The sequence below is a fragment of the Telopea speciosissima genome, chromosome 3 (assembly GCF_018873765.1).
Source record: "Telopea speciosissima isolate NSW1024214 ecotype Mountain lineage chromosome 3, Tspe_v1, whole genome shotgun sequence".
Classification (NCBI taxonomy): Eukaryota; Viridiplantae; Streptophyta; class Magnoliopsida; order Proteales; family Proteaceae; genus Telopea; species Telopea speciosissima.
The window spans coordinates 44,927,277-44,948,459 of NC_057918.1; the positions used below are offsets into that span (position 1 = coordinate 44,927,277).

The 21,183-nt window shown below is 40.2% G+C and overlaps 1 protein-coding gene across 3 annotated transcripts; it reads right to left on the bottom strand.

Annotated features, from left to right (window-relative positions):
- Positions 1 to 472: 472 nt before the first annotated feature.
- LOC122656277 (protein ENHANCED DISEASE RESISTANCE 2) lies at positions 473 to 12,811 on the bottom strand. Of its 3 annotated transcripts, none has more exons than XM_043850759.1 (4): positions 12,725 to 12,811; positions 12,647 to 12,694; positions 1,476 to 2,441; positions 473 to 912 (listed from the first exon to the last, which is right to left on the bottom strand). In XM_043850759.1, coding segments are annotated over exons 3-4 (951 nt in total). In that variant the 5' UTR covers positions 2,426 to 2,441; positions 12,647 to 12,694; positions 12,725 to 12,811; the 3' UTR covers positions 473 to 911. The 3 variants fall into 3 exon arrangements, with proteins under 3 accessions (XP_043706694.1, XP_043706693.1, XP_043706692.1); XM_043850758.1 differs by having other exon boundaries at positions 473 to 964; XM_043850757.1 differs by lacking the exon at positions 473 to 912 and having other exon boundaries at positions 1,472 to 2,441.
- Between the last annotated feature and the right edge of the window lie 8,372 nt (positions 12,812 to 21,183).

Here is a 21,183-nt window from a genome sequence, read left to right on the forward strand (position 1 = left end):
TCACGTGAACAGTGTCACAACCCAAATTACAATCCTACCCTTGTTCAAAAGTACATAAATAAAACATAAATAAAAAACCAAAAATACCCTTATAATATCAGGTAACACATCTCAACAGTTTTTAATGCAACATTTATGTGAATGATTGGATTTACCATTGAATAAAAAATTAATAATAAAAAGACAAAAAAGTAAGGTAATTTTTTTACACTAACCGTGGTAACAAGATTTTCCCAATAAGTAGGCATGCATGTTAATCGGGTCTTAGTGGTTCCAATAAGTAAGTTCCTTATTGGTCTTTCGGTTCTAAACCCGTTGGAAAACCCACCCCATTTAATAATTGATCCCACAATCAGCTCCTAGAACTGTCCCATTTAGAAACAGGATGGGTCGGCTCCGTGTTTTAGCGAATCGTTACAGGAAGTTCCTGCTTCCAGAGCCAAATTGACACCCTTAACACCATTATTCAGACAACCATAAGTATGTAAATCAATTCTCTACGGATAAATACATCAATTACAGATGAAATGGTTCATAATTCATGAGAAATCATGGTGAAAACAACAATTCAAGACTAATTTAGCTACTGAAAAATTGTTCAGTGCCGACATAGATATTTCATTATCAACAAGTAATAGAAATCCATGCTGACAACAATTTAAATAACCTGGCTTGATGGGAATGATACAAATGCCCTGTAATCACAGTCACAGCAAAGAAATTCAGCTTGTGAAAAACAGAGGAGCCATCTAATGCCTTCAGCCATGCCAAGTTGCTCAGACTAAAATAATTTAGTTGAGGGAAGAATCACTGAGTCAGCATGATGGAGTGCAATATACCAGATGGCTACATACAACTTCTAGATATTTAGTATTTTTCAGGTTCCCTTCTCTTCCCATGGGCCAAACCAATCTGCAGATATATAAACACATCCATGAAGCCACAAATGAAAGCTGAAAAAGTTCACTATACAAAAGCATAAAGGTCAAATAAATCAGGATATCTCTTCATTTTCTAGCCAGCTCTCTATAATTCTTATCAGAAAGTACACACTAAACACTAATTTCAACTAATTATTTGTTTCCACCCCCTCCCCCTTCTTTTCTTTTCTTTTCCTTGGTGTGTGCAGTACAATGTTTGTCTGGATGGGGCATATTGGCCCTTCCCCCTTCCCATTTTCGTATTTCTAATAAAATCCTATTCAGGAAAAGAGAGAGAGAGAGAGAGAGAGAGATGGGCTACAAAACAAAGAATGGACTACACTTTCCATAAAAATACGAAAAAAAAAATGTACACTCATTTGAGTATAGAGATGGTACAGAATGGTAATTAAGGAGAGTATCTGGACATATAATTGAAAAAATTATAAATAAACACAACCCTTTCTAAAAAAATTTGGGTATTCTTAAAACTGACTATAGATAAAAATTAGCTCTGAAAATCAATTCTCCATTATTAAAACATTGGAAACTTACCATTTTTTAATACTGCCATCAGTGCAGTCTTCATGATTGGCATTGCCATTGACATGTGCTGACATGGAACCAGAGCTACTTTCCTGAGCGCCAGGGTGTACAAGATTTGTGAAGCCTTGTCCCAGTGATTTCCATAATCGTGTTGGCAGAGAAGATTGCAAATTTCTGACACCCTCAGTAGAATGTTGCTCAATTGACCTGGCTGAAGCTGGGTTTAAGTCCGAGAATCTTACAGCTCCTAAGATCCTTTCTGGAAGCTCTGACTCAGTCTGACTCTCAATAAAAAATGCCAGATCAACAGTCAGTGTTGTGATGTAGCCAAATGCAAGATGAACAATTGCATTTGCAACCATTGAAGCTCCAATATCAATATCAACTTCTATGTAATTGTGTCCTATAAAATACTTGCAAGAAACTGCTCGTCCAAGTATACATATTGCCTGCTCCCCAACAGCTCTTCTAACTATCCATGGACCCTTCACAATGTTGGCTATCAATTTAAGCCTCGAGTTTCGAAATCCATCGTCCCCTTTTAAGAATCGGTCCATCAAGGACCCCTCCAGGATTGCCTCCAATGCCACAAAATATGCCACAGCACTATAATTTTCCTTACTTGGGACTTGAAGATTGAAAGCCCAAACAAAAGGTTTACCACCTGCAGGAAACTCATCCTGAAGAGCCTGCCTAATGCGGCTATCTGGATGGTTTAAAACTTCCACAATCTTCGTAGGCCCTTTTATCCAATCAAATCCAAGAGGTTTTAGAAGGAATTCACCAGCAGGAATCTTAACCCTTGTAGAAAAGTACTCTGGACCTCTGACCATAAACTTGTCTCCTGGGGGGGAAGCCCAACCACTGGAGCAGTTATCTGGTTCACAAAGTGGAACAGCGCCTCCATATTTCACCCTCTCTATCAATTCATGCTGGTTGTTGCTATCGCAACTAGCCATATGTAAATAGCGTGACCTGGAAACAACCCTAAATTAGTAACTAGCTGAAAATTTGGAATCAGATTTAAAAACATCATGTAAAAGCAACTAGAAGGTAGAATAGCAAGTGGAACCAAAATAGAAAGTGAGTCAAAGGATTTAGTACAGAGAAAACCGACATGGAAAGTGAATATAGAAAATAGAAACTACCAATACTACCAAAACAGAATTTGAGACTAGAGAACAGCAGTGAATAACTCACAGATTAGCAACCATAGTTGTCATAGTGTCGCCATATCGATGCCATGGCGGCGCCATGGCGTCATATCGCTGGAGAAGTGGGCATATCGACCCCCGATATGGATGATGTAAGAATATCAACTGATATGGCCTCCATGCCGTCACCATGGCGCTGCCATGGACGCCATACCACGACATATGGCCATATCGGACGACATGGTTGTTTCAAATTATAAAACTTAATTTTTTAACAATAATTTTTTTTAACCAATTTTTATTTTAATGCTTTTTCCTTTAACATAAAAAAAATTAAAAAAACATCAAACAGAAAACACTAATACACTATTGACTAATACACAATCACATATTCACATCAACAATTTTTATTTTTTATTTAAATGGGTTGTTTATTAGCTTTATTCACTCAATATAAATTACGTTCTTGTAATTGTTTTTTTGTTTTGTTACTTTTGTAGTCACTTTCATATGAATCATATCTCAACTCTCATGATTTTTCAACTTTATTATTAGCAAGACTATTGCTATCAATTATTTGATAATCCATGATTTCATATACACTAATGGATATTACACTTTCATGAATTAAACCATAGTAGATTAGTAGTACACTTTCTTCATGTTAATTTTTTATGTTATGGGGTATATATTATAGCATACAAAATGACATTAAAAATAGAGAAAATAAAAAATAAAACATGGTCGATATGATCGCCATGGCGGGCGACATGTCGATATATCGACATGACACCCCTCCACCGACTTAGATCGCCGTGACGACGTGACAACTATGTTAGCAACTAGAACCAAAATAGAAACTTGAGAAAGAAAACAGAAAGTAGTGCAAACATCATAGCAAGAGTTGTGCAAAATAGTAACTAAATGAATCCTAGAAACAAGTAGGCCTGTAAACGGGTCAGATTCGACTCGGATACAGATCGGATGTGATTGGATCCGGATATTCCTTGGCCGAATATGAATACCTCTAAAACGGATTTGGATGGATTCGGATGCGGATCGAATTCGGATTTTCGACCATCCGTTTACATCTCTACCTTGTGTAACCCGGACCTTCCTCCTCCCTAGCGAATACAATTCACTCTCAATCCATATCTCTTAGATCATGATTCTCTTTTCCTCATATTCTAGAACCGTTGAATCTTCAAAAAAACCTCAAGATCATTATTTACTTAGTTTTTTATTATTAAGTATTCGGATTTTTTTCCAGAAGGATTTTTATCGGAGTATTCAGATTTTTTTCCGGATATCTCTAAACTAAAACAGATGTCCCTAATCGGATATGGATGCTGATCGAATTTGGATTTTTGGCTATCCATTTACAGCTCTAGAAACAAGGCAAAGAAAGGTTCTGCCACAAGGTTCAAACTATGGCAGAGTATTGCTATTAATGATAGGAATCAATGGGGAAAAGAGAAGGAGAAGAAGACATAAGATATAAGATGCAGGATATGAAATAGGCTTCCCACCTATAAATTGACTAGCATCTTACCAGTCCAACTTGGCATAACACCAAGCTACCTAGGCATCCCAACAAGGACTTCACTGCATCTCACAGCAAAGAGCCTCTGAATCTCACAAAAATAGCAAGAATAAGCTTAACAAATTGTTCAAATCATTGGTAGTGGGTATGAATGTATGATTGATGTAGATCGAAGGAGGAAAGACAGAAGAAGGGCTAGCAATATCCTAGCCATTAAGCCTCCATCGAGCCAGCCCTTGGGCTGGGCTTAGTTCAGTTGTGGAACTAATTTCCAGCCCATTAAGTTGGCATCAATAATTTCTTGCATGGCGAGACAGCTAGCTTCCACCTTCTAATTTTATTTAGTTACTATGTAATGGATATTAGTAGGTAGTATCATCCCATAGAAGTTTCTATTTTGAGGGTGGGCCTTGGTGCAATGGTAAAGGTTGCTCCATTGTGACCAAGTGGTCACGGGTTTGAGTCTGGAAACAACCTCTCTGTGAAAACAAGGGTAAGGCTACGTACATTATGAACCTCCCCAGACCCTGCAGTGGTGGGAGCCTTGTGCACTGGGGATGCCCTTTAGTAGATACTACATAGGCTCTTACGTGTTTTTCTTTTTATTTAAGATTTTTTATATTGTACAAGGTTCCTGAAATGCGTGGGTTACCTAATACTGTCCGTATTCTGTTTCTAGTGCTACCAGCACTCTGTTTAATTGTAAGGCTTCAAGCCTATACCCACTATTTATTGATGAATGAAAAGCTTGGCTGTTTAGCAATGAATGTTGTGAGATGTAGTGAGAGGTGAGAAGCCTATTAGGTTAGTGAGAGATTGACCAAGGCCATAGGTGAGAGGCCTTGGTCATATCCCCCTTCTTCCTTCCCTTTTCTCTTCTACCCCTTCTTCTCCCTTGTTTCTATTTTGTTAACCTCCAACAAGGATTTCACAGTGAGGTTTCGATTCATATAATTCCCCTACTGTTGTTGCTGTTACATCATTAGAAGGCTATTCTATTGATCCACAACAGAAGCTGATATTGGAGTCTCTGTTCTACCCTGCGGTACCATCTGTTGGCATCCTGTCACAGCAAGTTACAGGCCACAATACCTTCTGTTTGGCCCATCAGCTACCTCCCAAACTTTGAGAGTTTATTACTCTATCTGAACCTCCCCGTCGATGGTGGTTTCAGCCAAATCCCTTGGCTGGTTGTCTTGTGACTGTAAGTTTCTATATTCCTCCTACAGTTTCTAATTTGTTTCATGAGTCATTACCCCACATCCAGCCATCAGTTGTGGCTTTCTGAAGTCTAATATAGTATCACAGCCTCTTCCTTCAATGGAAACTTTGGCCCCATCACTGGTTCCATTGGCTGATACTGCTGGGTTGTTGTTCTTAACCACCAGTTGCTAATTTTGGATTTGAGTTGTAACCAGTGATCTATCCATCAGGTGACTCACACATTTTGGAGGTTAATATTAATTTGGGGGTGTTCTACCCTAGGGTTTGACAGTTCTACCCACTTACTAAATTTGACAGCAAGCCTCCTTATACTGTAGGCCTGCGGTAGTTGTAATCTAATTGTTGGACTGTGATTATTCTTTGGGATTGGATTACAACACCCTTACTATGACTTTACTGTCGACCTAATTTAGGTCTGATCTGACTATTATTACTGCTGTTATTATTAGTCTTATACTGCTGAGTGCTGTATACCAGTACCTAATAGTCATACTTGTGGGTTGGGTGTTTGTTACTATTTAGTGAGCTTAGCTCTATCAATGATCCCCTACTCTTTATTTATAACTTTACACAAATATACAAAATAGGAAAGCCCTATGTACGGCAGGGAGAATCCCTTACAACTTAAGTCTCTTCAAATAGAAACTATGGCTGGATTGTAGCATTTATCCAACTATCCTAGGAAACGCTACTAAAATAAAGAACAGATTTTTTGTTTTTTTTTGGAACAGGAGGTATCCTGCCTTTGGACAACTAAATCCCCCTGGGCTCGTGTATGACCCCCGCAACACCACGAACCATGAGCTACTGGGGCCACCATGTTGACCAGGGAGTTTCCTCTCAGGCGGGTGGCCCCAAGGGGGCAGGCGGAGTTGAACTCAGGACCTTTAGCTTCCTTAGGCTTTGTCCCTTGCCAACTGTGCTACCCCTTGGGGTTTAAAGAACAGAATTTACTACAATAGAAACACTAATCCTGCATAGGACTTAAATCCTTCATATCGGGGCTTATAGAATGGAACCATTACAACAGTAAACCCAAAAATGCTAAGCCCATGGCCCATATAACCCACTGGACACTCAAAATTAAACATATTGGCTCATTCTTGGTTTAGTCCTATGGCCTGGTTTCCTTGCCAAGTTATGTTAATACAGTCTAGGTAGTAGTAATATAAAATATAAACCAAAGAAGAGCCATGAAGCTTTCACCAATCAATAATTAAAACATGCAATAAATGATCAAGATCACTTTTCTAGTTACCAAGATTTTAGGACTTACCTATATTTTTTTGCCAATTTTATCTGCCTCAAAAACATGATAAGTTGTGGTAAGGCGCATCACAAAGCATTCAATCATAAATGAGTTTAAAATATAAAACCCAGAATGGCGCTTGCTTAGGTTGAAAAAATGGCCAACACGACCAAGGCGATGATGCCTAGGCAAGGCCTTGGTGACCAAAGCAAGGGCAAAGTTGTAGAAAAACTAGGTGACTGCAGGCCTTGCCCATTCTGAAGGGCCTTGAGGTCTAGGTGTGGCCTAGACGAGGCCTTGAAAACTACGGTTTCTAGACAACCTTGCAGGTAGATCTATTGTATGGCAAGTCTTAAACCACCAAATGATACAAACTATAAAGACTGCCGATTGCAGTCCGTACAAAAAAAAACACACACAAACCTTTGATATATTTTTAATATTAATAATAAAAGGGAGAAGGAGGGTTTGCTTGGTCTGATGGCAAGCAGCCAGCCTGAAGACAAGGCACCAATCTGAGATCCTAGTTTATGCAAAAAATGCCCTGAAAGTGGGACTTCCACTTGGTTTTCTTTTTGTTTCTTTTTTTTTTTTGGGGGGTGGGGGTGGGGGGTGGGGGTGGGGGTGGGGGGGAAGGGGGAGGTGGCGAGAATTCAAGGGGAACAGCCATGACTCATAATGATTAATGGGTGATACAATTCAAGGGCCCAAACTAGCCATGGGTTTGTTTTCCAAACTAGAGTTCATTTGCCCAATGGAAAGATTCCTTCCCTATTCATAGTTGAAGGGCTCAGTGAAAGCCTAGTTTCAAAATCAGTGGTAGATAGGCAGTCAACTGGTGAAATCATTATCAACTCTGATGATGATGATATCTTTGTAGAGTTCTCTATTTGCTCTTATTTTGATGGGGCACAATGGTGCATGTTTCCTTCTCCTAAACATGCCATTGCAGTGGGTCAATCATGGCTTGAAGCTGACAAGGTGTTGTTGATACCAAATTGATGCAATCACGGGTTTGAAAACCCCGTTTGAGATAGCTATAGGCCTACCTAAGTGCCTAAACGGATCAATGTGTGATAGTAGTGGCAATCTGGCAATTAACCAGAATTGTAATGGGCTATTTTAGAGCGTGTATGTGGGTTCAGATAGAAATATCATTTATATTTTTTGTATGGGGACAGAGTTGGAAGCATACATAATTTCTGGAGAGACTTTAATTTAATAAGAAGCACAAGGGGTTTTTAGGTCACATGAAAAGAATAAAGGCCATACCCAATGCACAAGGCTCCCGCGTTTAGCAGGGTTTGGGGAAGGTCAAATGTACGCAGCCTTACCCTTGTTTCCAGAGAGGCTGTTTCTAGGACTTGAACCCGTGACCAAGCATTCAGCAAGTGAGCACTTGACCAACGTGCCAAGCACGGCCTTCACATGAAAAGAATACCATTTAATACCGCAAGGGGAAGGGTTGATGCGGATACATCACCAAAAGATGCTTATTTTGATAGGATTATATGTGTTGGGCCTTCGATTCCATGGGTTTTCTATGTGATAGGCCACTTTTTTGGGCCTAAAACATGGTAATTAGGTTGCATATGGGATTAGTTGTTTTAGTTCCATATTTAGTTTTATTTTGGTGTTTTTGTTCATAAATTAAACCGGTTCAACCAAAGGTTCAATTTAAGTTATTTTAGTAGTTTCTTTTAAGTGTTTAGTGGGGCTAGATTAGGACTTTGTTTGAGTCTATTTCAGTTTCCTAATCAGTTTAAGTCACCTAGTAGGTTAAGGATTGGGTTAGGCTTTTCCTTTTTAATGTAGTAGTCTATTTTTGAGTTTTTTTTATTTTTTATATAAAATTGGAAAGGGGGGTCAGTTATTGAGTACGAATTTTGATATTAATGAAAAGCTTTATGTTGCTCTTCTTCTCCATTGAAGATTTTCGTCTTGTGTTTGATCAAGGCTGGTGGGATTGGTGTTTGATCTAATCGACACCTTGCGGTGTGAAGCCCGGGTGGTTCGTTCAAGCTCTCTTTGTTCTTTTGAAGCCCTACTTTCAAGCTCAATTCAAGTTTCGATTTTTATTCAAGATCTACAATCAAACAAGCTGTTGCCAAGGAAATTCTACAACAACAGTGAGTTTGAATCTTCCCCATCCCCAACAATTCTTCTTCTAATCCTCTTACAACCCAAGACCTAAATTCCCCCTTTTTGTTTCCAGTCTCCCCAAAAACCTATTTTCTGCCAAGCATATTCTGACCATTAGAAACCCTCCATATTTTGACCGAGTGTCCCATTCCCCATTAGGGAAGCTTGATCCAAACCCCTGCCCCAGGTGACCAGCCTAAACCCTAGATTCCCTCATCTTCCATCTTTTGAAAACCCTAAACCCTAAACCCTAAACCTAAGTTACTGCCCATTCAAGTTTACACACTTCCACCCGTCAAAACATCTCAGCATCTTCACTGATAGACTCCCCTACCTCGACTTCACATAACCCATACATCAAACCCTAACCCTAATTTAATCAAAAACTCTATTTTTGACCTAGTCGATTCACCTGTTCATAGCAGATCCTGGTTGATTGGCTCCTAGTTTGACTTTTCAAACCTAGGACTACATTAGGGGGGGAGGGGGAAGCGGTATCTTCAACCTCTCGACAATGGCCAAGGAGAAAGGGCAGATCTGGTGCTACAGGAGAGAACTCACTCATGAAAACTCAGTTTTACCTGAAATGTCAGGCACTGTATCGCAACACAAAGGCCTATTAGGATTGACCAATAACCAATCCAAAGATCAAGCAATAATGAAGTAATAATGGCTGCAAACAGGTTCAGGCAGAACAAGGTAAACCAGTCTCAACTTGGTTTTGTTTCCCACAATCCACACTGGGTTTTGAAACCAAATTGTAAGGACTGGGTCGCTCTACAGGTAAGTATTGGGTCCTAAGAACTTGAGATGGAAAGAAACAGATCCAAGGGAGGTCAATTCAGATCTGCAGGACTGCCAGTGCCAGTACAGCCAGTACAGCCAGTCGCAACAACAGAAAATAAGGGAAACAAAGTAACAGTAAAGAAGAAGAAGACGAAGGGAAAAGAATGAGAAGATCTAACCGGAGAAAAAAAAAGGAGAAAGATGAGATTATACGATGGTCAGCAGACCCATGGCAACTCAAACCAATTCTTTAATTGATACTTCAATCTGTCGAGTATGCTGGTTTGCTTACATATTTATAAAGAAGAAAAGAAATTCGAAGTAAAACTTAAACAAGGAAACTTGACAGCTAGAACCATCTGCGTATCCAACTCCTACCAAAATAAAATATTACAATATCAATCAAATTTAATGCATAAATATCCTACTAGACCCAAAACCCATATATGGACCCAATTCACAGTCTGGGTTTCAAACAGGTTCAAGCTGATACACAGAAGTGCTATTGCATCAGGAAAGAGAAGATACTATAATCTCTTCAATTCAAACAACCTAATTCAAACCCATTACTCAAATCATGGGTGAGGGTTTGCCTTTTACATGTATTTATAAGACCCCAAAAAAAAAACATAAATAAAAGTCTAACCTAAGCTTCCTACTAGACTCACACAGTTAAATAATAAAAGAAACAACAATCTAAACTAAATCTAATCACTTCCTCCCAGCCATAGGTTCAAAATGAGAATCTTAATTGACTCAAAGATTTATCTAATAAAAGAAACTTCATAATAATATAGATTTTTATGAAATTTGAAAAATATTAATTTAAAATAATAAAGAAATAACAATCTAAACTAAATCTAATCACCTCCTCCCAGCCGTAGGCTTAAAATGAGAATCTTGATTGACTCAAAGACTTATTTAATAAAAGAAACTTCTCCCTGTCACAGAATTAACAGGGAGGACTCCTAAACTGAATAAATAACTGAGATAGACTTCAAAACAACTTAAAATACTATCCTATGTATCCAGCCTACATTATTACAATACATCCCTGTTACAAAGTACAAATCAAAAGCCCAAAATGAAAGACCAAACCACATCCAATGGTGGTGATCATGCTCCTAGATTATTCCCCCCTTGTTTGAAAAACTCGCCCTCAAGTTTTATATAACAGGAAGATCTTTAACGTACGATCAGCAGCCATCCTCATTGACCAAATGAAACCGACAATCAGATCATATGATCCAAAGGCACAAAATCAGTGACAAAGAGTCCAGTGTCAAAGATGAAACTTGTTAGCACGAAATCAATTGAAACCATTTCATGCTCCTCCACAAGTTGATTGAAGGCTCGTCTAATTGTTCTTCTACTTACTGTTTAACGACTAAGATCAGTTTCTCAAAAAAGAAGATTCCTTAAGATTTAATGTAACCAGCAATTGGTTCTTAAATTCGTTGCATTGTCAGCAAGTTTCTTTGAGATTCGCCATTACCTTTCGCAAATTCTTTTGCACAACTTGAAGTTGTTGGAAGACAGCAAACATGAGAGTACGATCCATGGTATCTATGGTCAGGTTTGGCGTTGATACCAAGTTGATGCAAATCAATCAAAGAATCTGCTGTGGTAGGTTTTCAGATCACAGGTTTGAGAGAAGTGAGAAGAAGGAGACTAGATCATGGGGAGAGAGCAATAGAGAGAAGGAAAGCCCAAATTGTTAGGGGAAGGGAGGAGAGAGAAGAGACTACAATCTCTTCAATTTAAACAAAGTAATTCAAATCCATTACCAAATTGTGGGTGAGGGCTAGCATTTTACATGTATTTACAAAAAAGAAAAAAGACAAAAATAAAAGTCTAACTAACCTAATCTTCCTACTTGACTCAAACAGTTAAATCATAAAAGAAGTAACAATCTAAACTAAATCCAATCAACTCCTCTCCGACACAGGCTACAAAAATGGAGAGTGCTAATTGGATCAAACTCTTGTTTAATAAAATAAATAAAGACCAACTAAAAATGAAATTTCCCCCTTACGCAGATTTAAAAGGGAGGACTCCTAAACCGAATAAAGAACTCAGATAGACTTCCAAAACAACTTTAAAAAAATATTCTATGTATTTAGCCTACAATTATTACAATACATCCAAGTTAGAAAGTACAAATCAAAGGCCCAAAATAAAAAGGACAAACCACCTCCAATGCTGGTGATCATGCTTCTGCATTAAAAGCTTATTTAAATTCTGAGCTGGAAACTCCTTTAGAGCATATGTACAGTATATATCAAGAATATAAATACATAAAGTATGTAACCAGAACTCTTAAATTATATTAAAACAGTCAATTTGAAATTTCTAAGCTTTAAACTAGCACAACGATATTTAGTAAATAATCACGATCAAAACTTTGATAGAATGCAAAATGAAACTACGGGGAGGGACTTCAGATGCTCTTAATTTCTTGCCGTATAAGCATAAGAATATGTTGTTTCCTTTGTTTCTTCTTTTCTTTTTCTTCCTGCATATTGTGATAAAAGACGAACAAAACTACCACAAAATAAATTCTCCCCAACAATAAGGTTAATATTAGCTTAATTCAACATTTTCCATTTGTAAAACAGAGCTTAATTACCAACAATAACGAGCAGGACAAACCTCTACATCAAGGTGTTGGCTTTTCTCTCTTAGCAAAGAAAGGACTCACAGCTCCCTAGAGAGGAAATAAGCCAAACTCCAATCTTAATACATTTTATATAATCAAAATTTAGCAATAAAACGCCAAAATCAATTGTAAAACATTTACTAAAATTAAAGATAAAACCATGGGTTTCCAAGAAGAAAAAATTACTAATTCATTCAACAAATTCCAACCCTACATATAAAACAAGTACACATCAGAAAACATTAAATTCCTTCCAAACCCAGATAGATTACGCATGCAAATTAACTTGTATTTCTAAAATTGATCAAATAATATAGAAAAGGGCTAACAAGCAGATTAATCAAACACTAGAGAAAAAAAAAACAAAATTTTTATGGAGGAACAGAGGATAGGACAGAGACAAAATAAGAAAAGAACCCTAACCTTACAGCAGAATTCTCTGAACCAGTTTTCACGAGGTTCAATGCAGAGTTAAATTATTCACCCAAAAAAAATGCGGAGGTAACTTGCAGGTCGAGATCATAAGACCAGAAAGATAAACAGTGATAGGAAAACCAAATATTCTTCTTTGTGGCCTCTTTCCCTTTCTCTTTCCGTGGTCATGAGACCAGAAGGATCAACAGTGAAATCTAAAGAGGAAAACCAAATAATCTTCTTCGTGGTCTCTTTTCCTTTCGCGTTCCGTTTCTTCTTTTTTTTTGTTTTTTTCCTTCGGGTAAGAGTCTAATTTAAAGCAAAGTGTAATAATTTTTTTTGTTAGAAGCAAAGCCAAGGAAAGGGTAAGTCGCAATTCGCAAGTCACAACCTCGTAACGTTGGACTGTAAGTTCATAACAAACGGACCCCACATTCCCCCCAGAGCTGCCAGGAGAGGAGGGTACAGGTGTACACAGCAACAATTATTAGCAAAACATACGGATAAAACGGAAAACGGCAAACGGCAAACGGCAAACGGCAAACGGCAAACGGCAAATGGCGTCCTCATTAACTCGTGTAAGTGATCATATCTTTCTCTCTCACTCAAACTCTTTATCAGCCTAATTCTTTCGTGGTTAAAGAGAACTTTGAATGATACAAAAACCCTAATCGCTATGACCTCTGCAACCTCCCCCGTCGCTGCTTGCACCACCTCTGTCCCTGTTGTGTGCTTTCTCTACCCTTGTGGCGTGTAAGCTCTCCGCCTTAGTGGCGTGTCTCTTTCTTGTGAAATCAGCTCAATCCACCAACCATCACCCTAGGTATTGCCGAACGATGATGCTGAAGCCGACGACAACGATGACGATCCTCCATACTGCCCTTACCACCACCTCTCTCACCCCCACCCGCCCCATCGCCACCTCCATCAGCCTCACCGATGCCCCCTACCCATTTCACGCTTTCTCACCGCCACGGCCCCCCCTCCACTCTTATCGCCATTGCCCCCGCCTTCTCTCCCATCACCAGTACCCCCTCCCCCTTCCCCTTTTTCCTGCCAATGTCCCCTCCACCTTCCCTTTTTCCCAGCCCATGTCCCCTCCCCTTTTCTTTTTCTTCTTTTGTCTGTTGTTTTGCAGGTTATGCCGGTTCTGGCGTTGGTGTCACCATGGATATGGCTGACTCCGTTGCCCCTTCCATCGTATAAATCTGGTGGCCTTATCATCGTTTATCGAAGCTCCTTTCGGTGTGGTACTGTGCCGGTTCGTGTGGGCATGATGACGCTGATCTTTTCGGCACTTATGGGGTCCTTTCTATTGGCACGAAAGTGCATGTGCTTATCGGTTGCTGTGTCGATAACTCTTTTCATGGGGAAATGGCTTTCAGCCATCCCCTTCTCTGGATGGCTCAGTCTTTGACATGCAAGACCAGGTCGCTTTCCGCTCTGTGGTTCTGGGTTTTGTCTACCCAAACTACCTATTTGTCATGCTACCTATCCTTTTTTTGTATCTCTTCATGTATCCTGTTTTTTTGTTGGCGTTGGGCACGCATGAATGAATAGCCCTGTTATCTACCAAAAATTCTTTCGTGGACACAAAGATGCCTCAAAGGTTAAAATTCTCATGATACACCTTAAATTCAAGGTCAATGCACGGACCTCGAAATCGAGTTACAAACTGATGCATCTACTAAAAAAGGTTTTTCAAAGCAATGATTTTCAACTCCAACTAAACATATGTGTGTGTTGGCTCTGTTAACAACAATGAGCAACACCATTTTTTTTTTGGGTATAAAATGAGCAACACCACATCAAACCACATTTTCAACAAGAATTTGGACATTATGGTGTATGAATTGGAATCGATATTGGCTAATATTAGATGGCATGTCTTGGAACTTACAATGGGTTGTGTAATATATATGGATTAATTTTGGATGTTGATACACCACGTTTTATCTACCCAATCCTTGCTTGACACAAGGACCGACTTGGATTGTAAGTAATCGGCCCACAACCAAAAAAAGGGAGACCACAAACGAAACGGTTATACCAGCCTAGACACATCAGCAAGGTCAGTTAAGAACTTCCAAGTGGGTGAAGGCTAATAATCATGATTCGCGTGCGAGAAGATCGAGGATCCCAAGATTTGAGGGAAGAATTCCCCTTTGTGGAAGGGTTTCCTAATCCGAGCATAGGGGGACCATTTAACCACAAAAGAAAACCCTCTGGCGGATCCAAGGAGGATCAAAGGTAAGGGATTGGGAAGAAACCTGTATAAATAAGGGTCCTTGCATCTATGTAAATTCATTCTTTGATCAACAGAGAAATCGAGAAACACAAAAGATTGTTCTTCATTCTCCATAATCTTTTCTAGCCCAGGCTAGCTTGAAAGTTGCAGTGTTTGAGGCTCTTTCCTCGAGCAATATTCTTTGTGCAACATTCTTTGGCACCGTCTGTGGGAACAAAGAACAGAAAACCTGCGAGGATTCCACCATGACAAACACCCAGAATCAATCAAAGATTTCTAGGGCTGCTACTCCTGTTGTCGCTCAAGGAGGAGCTCTGGGCAGACCTGCAAGCTCTCACAATGAAGCAGATGATCTAATCCTTGAGGTGAATGAATCACAGCAAGAGGAGTCTCAACCGAGACTCCCTGGAGACCCGTCGCTGTACGTAACGATAGAATAATTCGATGCACTACAGGCTCGATGGCAGAATAAGATGGATTAGATGGTAGAGCTATAATGTGATTTCTTGCAAGGGATCTAGATACCACCATGTCCACCACAAGACAGGGAAAGAAACCCTTCCCTTGAGCATAGCAAGAACCACAGTAATCCGAATAATGCTCGACGGAAGGATAAAGAAATATAAGGGAACAACAAGCGCCAGGGTTCCCAGATGTCCAAAGCCGAACAAGCTTTAAACGATAAAGTATTAGAGCTGCAGAATCAAATCCAAGAGGTCATGAGCGGAAAGAACCTAGCCCCAAATCATGACTTCCACTTCACTACCGATCTGGCCTTTACTGACGAGATCCGTGCAGAATCTCTGCCAAAGGGATTCAAGATGCTGGCCATTGAACAGTAAGCATGCACGGCAGACCCAGAAGATCACCTGGAAACTTTCAAGTCGTTGATGTTCTTCCAAGGCACCTCAGACGCAATAATGTGTAGAGCGTTCCCCTCTACCTTAAAGGGGGCGGCGAGACAATGGTTCTCGCTCCTTTGGCCACTCTCTTGACCAACTTCGTAGAGCTGAGAAGGGCTTTTCTGGACCACTTCATGAGTAGCAGGGTCCACAAGAAGATAGTCACCAATCTCTTGGCTATAAAGTAGTGCCATGATGAGTCATTGGAGGTGTGAAACTTGGACCAAATCGTGAAGTTCCAAGCTCTGCGTAGCGACACCAGGGATGTCGAGTTAAAGAGGTCCTTGATCATGGATGAACTGGCAGATATGTATGAACTTTTCTCACATTACGAAAAGCACATCAACCTGGCCAAAGTTCTTACAACCGAGTAAGAAAAAGAAGGCAAACCCAAGAAAAAAAGCCAAGAAAAGAAAGATACACAAGTTGGGGAGAATGGCTTGAAGCACGATAGAGAATAGAAGAAGGGGAAGAGAAAGAGAGAGGACAAGGTCTGGGTTCAAAGAATAATGCAGGACCAAAGCTAGTTTACACGGTCCTCACACACAATTAGGCATATATCCTGAATGAGATTAAAGACTAAGTGACCTTGCGTTGTGTTACACCCGCACCCGAAATATATCCTAATACCCCGGGTCAAATTAGACCTTTACCAACGGGTAATGCCACGATGGCAATGGTCAACACCTGTGACCTTGAACTTTAAATTACCAATATACGTACCCCCTCGAAGTCCAAAAAGTATGGGTCAAAGCCCCGCAACTTTCCTTGAGGTTTGGGTCCTGACAGCAGCAACAGAGTCTCGAACAGACTCACTAGACTGGTTTCGTTCATGGATCCGTCTGTACCATTTCTTGCCCTTTTGGAGTATTTTCATATGGGACCCACATCCCCGTGTCCCGGATACCATAACTAGACCTTCGGACAAGATGGACCCCCACCCTTACCTTCAATTGGCTAGTTGGACCATAAAAGTTGGTCCATAAGACTTAATTTAAATAAATAATAGATTCTTCTACTTAGCTTGAAACAAACAAGCCCTAGAATTAATGTGTCCTTTATGAGACTTAGGGCAGACCCAAACATGTCCTAACTAAATAGATTAATTAGGTGGTGACCTTGGCCAAATAGGCCCTGAGGTTCATTAAACCCAAAAGACCATCCTTATATCTTGGAGACACTTAGGCAAACAAGCCCTAAGGCCTCTTTTGGTCCTTACAAGATAGGGCTTAGCCCCATATTCTCCCATCTCTCCCCCTCCAAGCCAAACCATGGAGGAGAAGATGCAAGGAAGAAGAAGAAGAAGAAGTAGGAAGAGGAATAGGAGGGGAAAGGAAGAAGATGGAAGGTATGCCAAAGGGATTTGGCTGCCCTACCATCCCTCCTCTTGCTGTCTAGGCAAGGTTTGAAGAAAAGAAAAAAAAAAGGGAAGAAAGAGGAAGAAGATGGTGGATCTTCAAGGCTGACTAGGGCTATTATTGGAGCTCCACTCACCAAGGTATGCTCCATCTCTTGGTACCTCCCTCTTCTCCATTTACATTCTTGATTTGAAGTAGATTCCTTGAGTTTGAGCTAACCTAGAGTTCCATTTGGGACTCAAGGAGAGGCTTAGCCCTTAAATGGGGCTCTAATAGTGAAGACCAACCCCTAATGTAGGCTCCTATCAACCACTTTGCAGCCATTGTTGCTGATTCTCTGGTTTTAAACCACCAAACCCTACCCTTGGACCAAATGGAGCCAAACCTTTATGTGACCTTGGATCCATGAGATCAGCCTAGGTTCTAGTGACCCTAGGGAGACCTAGGACACCCCTCCATGACCCTGAGTGCCATGTGAACCCCAGGTTCCAAGATGGAGGAGAAAACTTTATGAAATCTCAGAAAAAATTTTGACGGACGCACGAACGGAGTCACCATCGTGGTTCCATCTGTCAATCCGTCCAGTGTATCCCAGTGACTGATTTGAAAGGATGTAGGAATGGATTTACTCTGTTGCCTTCGTCCACGATTCCATTCCCTCTCGGGAATGTCTGAGGGATCGAACGGATGCAGAGACGAATTTATAAAGGGGTTCTGTTTGCTCTCAGGTATGTCTCAAGGTTCAAACAGATGCAGGAACAGATCCAGGTGGAAGTTCCATCCGTGGATCTGTCCCTCGTGTTTTAACCTTTTGGCATGAACAGAGTCAGGGACAGACTGACCCTGTCGATTCTGTCCATGAGTCCATCCATGCTATCTTGGTTGAAACTTAATTTTAACTTTGGGGGCATAACATAGGACCCCTTTATACATATTTTGATGTTTGCTCTTGCATTCTTAGGCTACCCAACTCGATGGATAGAAGGTGCACCTGTGACATTCATGTTAACCACGTCGGGTGACACCCGAGTTAGGTGAGTAGGTTTTGGGTGATTTGTTTGGGCTTGTATATATATTAAACAATCATTATCATGCTATTATATGAATTATAAACATCCTGTGCATTGCATTACTTATCTCAAATGTGAACTGCTATGAATTTGATGTGATAATGTTCTCACTATTATATCGGGTTACGGTGTTGGGTGTACCGGTACCGGAACCCCAGAATTAATTATGAAACTTGTTAACTGTCATCCTGAACTATATGCACTGTGCCGTACAGGTACCCAGGTACTTGATGGAATGGGTCATTGATGCACCCAGAATACCTCTCAGGATGATAGGACTTGCATGTAGTATATCTGTGGTTAGGATTCTTGCTCCCTTATACTACGACCCTTACCAACAGGGGTTTATGTGTTGGATAGTCTGAGCACCTGTTGCCTATGGGGGAGAGAGGCCAGGTCAGGGGTAGTGATGGCTATCAGGGTCTACCACTTGTTGGTCTGATGGCTTCTACCGGCATAGGCTCCCTCGTGATAATTGAGGCTTCATTATGGTGATAAGTTAAGTGACCTATAGTGTCTCCCGAGTTATCACAATAGCATACACTTGACTTAGAATTTGCGTGCTAGGTGAAAAATGAATCTAACATTTACATACATCATGAATTGTTTGAAATTGTATGTTTGTGTATATGTGCATTCCCCTTTGCTCTCTCACTAGCTTGTAGAGCTAATCCCGTTGTACAACCCCTTGTAGTTGATATGCAGGTAATCCCTTGATGAGCACCTATGGGTGCGAATTAAGTGGAGCTGGTGGCTGGGACTTGGATGTTGATGTACACCCAAGAATGGTGCCCTAGTGGCGTGATTTAATTATTTATTTTTGTATTCATCTTCATTCATGTATAAAATTTATATGTAAATATATGGAATTTATTGGATGGATACGGGGTATTATAACCGTATTATGTGTTATCATTAGAGAATCGATGCTCTATATTTATATGATTTAAATGAATTTTGCTTCCGCTAACTTTGTAATTGGACAATTTATTCCAATGGATACGTCCTCTGATGTTATCATGAATTGATAACTGGGTGGACTGTGGCTCAGGACACTGTATCTGTGATCCTAGTAGTATTGGGATGACACCTGTCGTCCTAGTCACCCCCTTTCTTTTAAAATATCCTTTATTGGGATGGTGGCGTGACAGAGTAGTATCAAAGTAATGATGCTTTGCACCGACCACAATCGAGCGTAACCTCTTAATTTACTCCCAACAATTAGGTTCTAAATTAAAAGCCTCAAGAGCATAAATAAGTGTATGCAGACAGAGGAGAAGACTGATTGTGGTGAAATTGAGAACCTAAAAGATAATAGGCAAGTATGAAGTTTAGGACTTGAAACATAAGTTGTTAAGTGATAACTGTCATACTGTTTTGTTAGGTCCTAAGTAAGTGATAAATAGTCAATCGCATATAACAGTCCACAAAACTCAAAAAATGATTCAAGTAAGGGAAATGAGTAAATATATAAACATATATACATATATAAAACCATATCCAACTGTCAAATTGTTCCAGATTCCTCCCTTGAAGGTAATTGTATCCTTCCCAGTTCAAAATATATATTTCCATCACCACCAAACTTTCCAAACCAACTGATAAAAATAAAAAAAAAAAAAATCAAAAAACAAAGAAAGAAAGCAAGAAAATAAAGGAAAGCTAAAAGAAAAAGAGTCCAACAACACCTAATCCAAGAAAAGTAAGGAAAAGTTTCCAATCAAAGATAACTTTAATTTTGAGAGAGAAGCGGGCTAGTCCTCTATGCCGCCACGATCATCAGTCCTTTTGCTACCACCATAGTAGAGAAAGGTGTTGATGTCATTCAATTCTTTCTCCATCCTCTCGAGACACCGATCCTGAGAAGAGAACTGCTTCTTGACTTCTTCAAAACCCTCCATCATCCTTAGATTTATCCGCCTGATGGCCAAAAGAACATCACCTCCACCTCCCTCTCTGGCACTAGACGCCCCTGCAGAATGCGGCCCGAATCCCATGAACTCTATATCCTCATCATCATCATCAATCTCTTGGGGTTTCCCTCCCTCCCCATATCTGACTGGCTCCCCAGAACTGTAATAATCACAATATAACCCCATCCTCTGTATGGCATTAAACCCAAAAGGCTCCTCAGAGCTTGTCTCTTTGGGTTCGTGGTTGAGGTCTATTCTAAAGTGTAGGAAAATCCGGGTGAGCAGTCTACCATATGGCAAGGTGTTCTTGTGGGGGGGATTGGCCGCCGCATGAGCCATGTGCTGAATAATCACATATGGGAGGCATGTCTGCCGACCAGTAAAGAGAGAGTACGCCAATGCTATTGCCATTAAAGGAGGCTGGGTGCTGTGTCCTTTGGAGGGAGCCAAGTTGGTCTTGGCAATGAAAGTAAGAACCTGCTGAGAAGGGGGAAACCTTGTAAGATCTTCATTTTCATCGGACTTGTTATTGGTGAGTGCCCTGAACAACTTCTGACTGTCTGTAGGGGACAGACATTTGTTAGGATCACTGCCTGATGCATAAAAGACCCTATCCCCTTCTGCAAAAATATCCAAAAGTATTCCTGACTCCACTTCATTGAAGGCAATAGTGGCCCCCTTCACAAATGAGGTCAACCTAACACCTCCATCTTCTTTGACTAGCACCAAATTGGAATAAAACTCCCTAACCAATATGGGATAGTAAAAGTCTGGATGAGTCAGTATGCTACTCCACTTCAGCTTGCCAAACCTGATGCCCACCTTAAAGGCAATCAATTCCTTTACTACCATATCCCTCTCCACCAAAATCTTTCTGTTATGAAGGTGCTCTCGAAAAATGCCCGTCAGTATAAACCTCCCCACATTGAAAGCGAGAGGGGGAGCTGGCACTATGGCTAAATCACTTCGCCAACGAGGAGCCATGTGTATTTTCTACACACAAGAGACCACTAAAAGACAACAATAATTGAGCCAAACTGGAATAAATAAAATAT

Bases quoted from the DNA above. Each gene is read 5' to 3' on its own strand.
- LOC122656277 (XM_043850757.1), bottom strand. From the start codon at position 2,425: ATGGCTAGTTGCGATAGCAACAACCAGCATGAATTGATAGAGAGGGTG.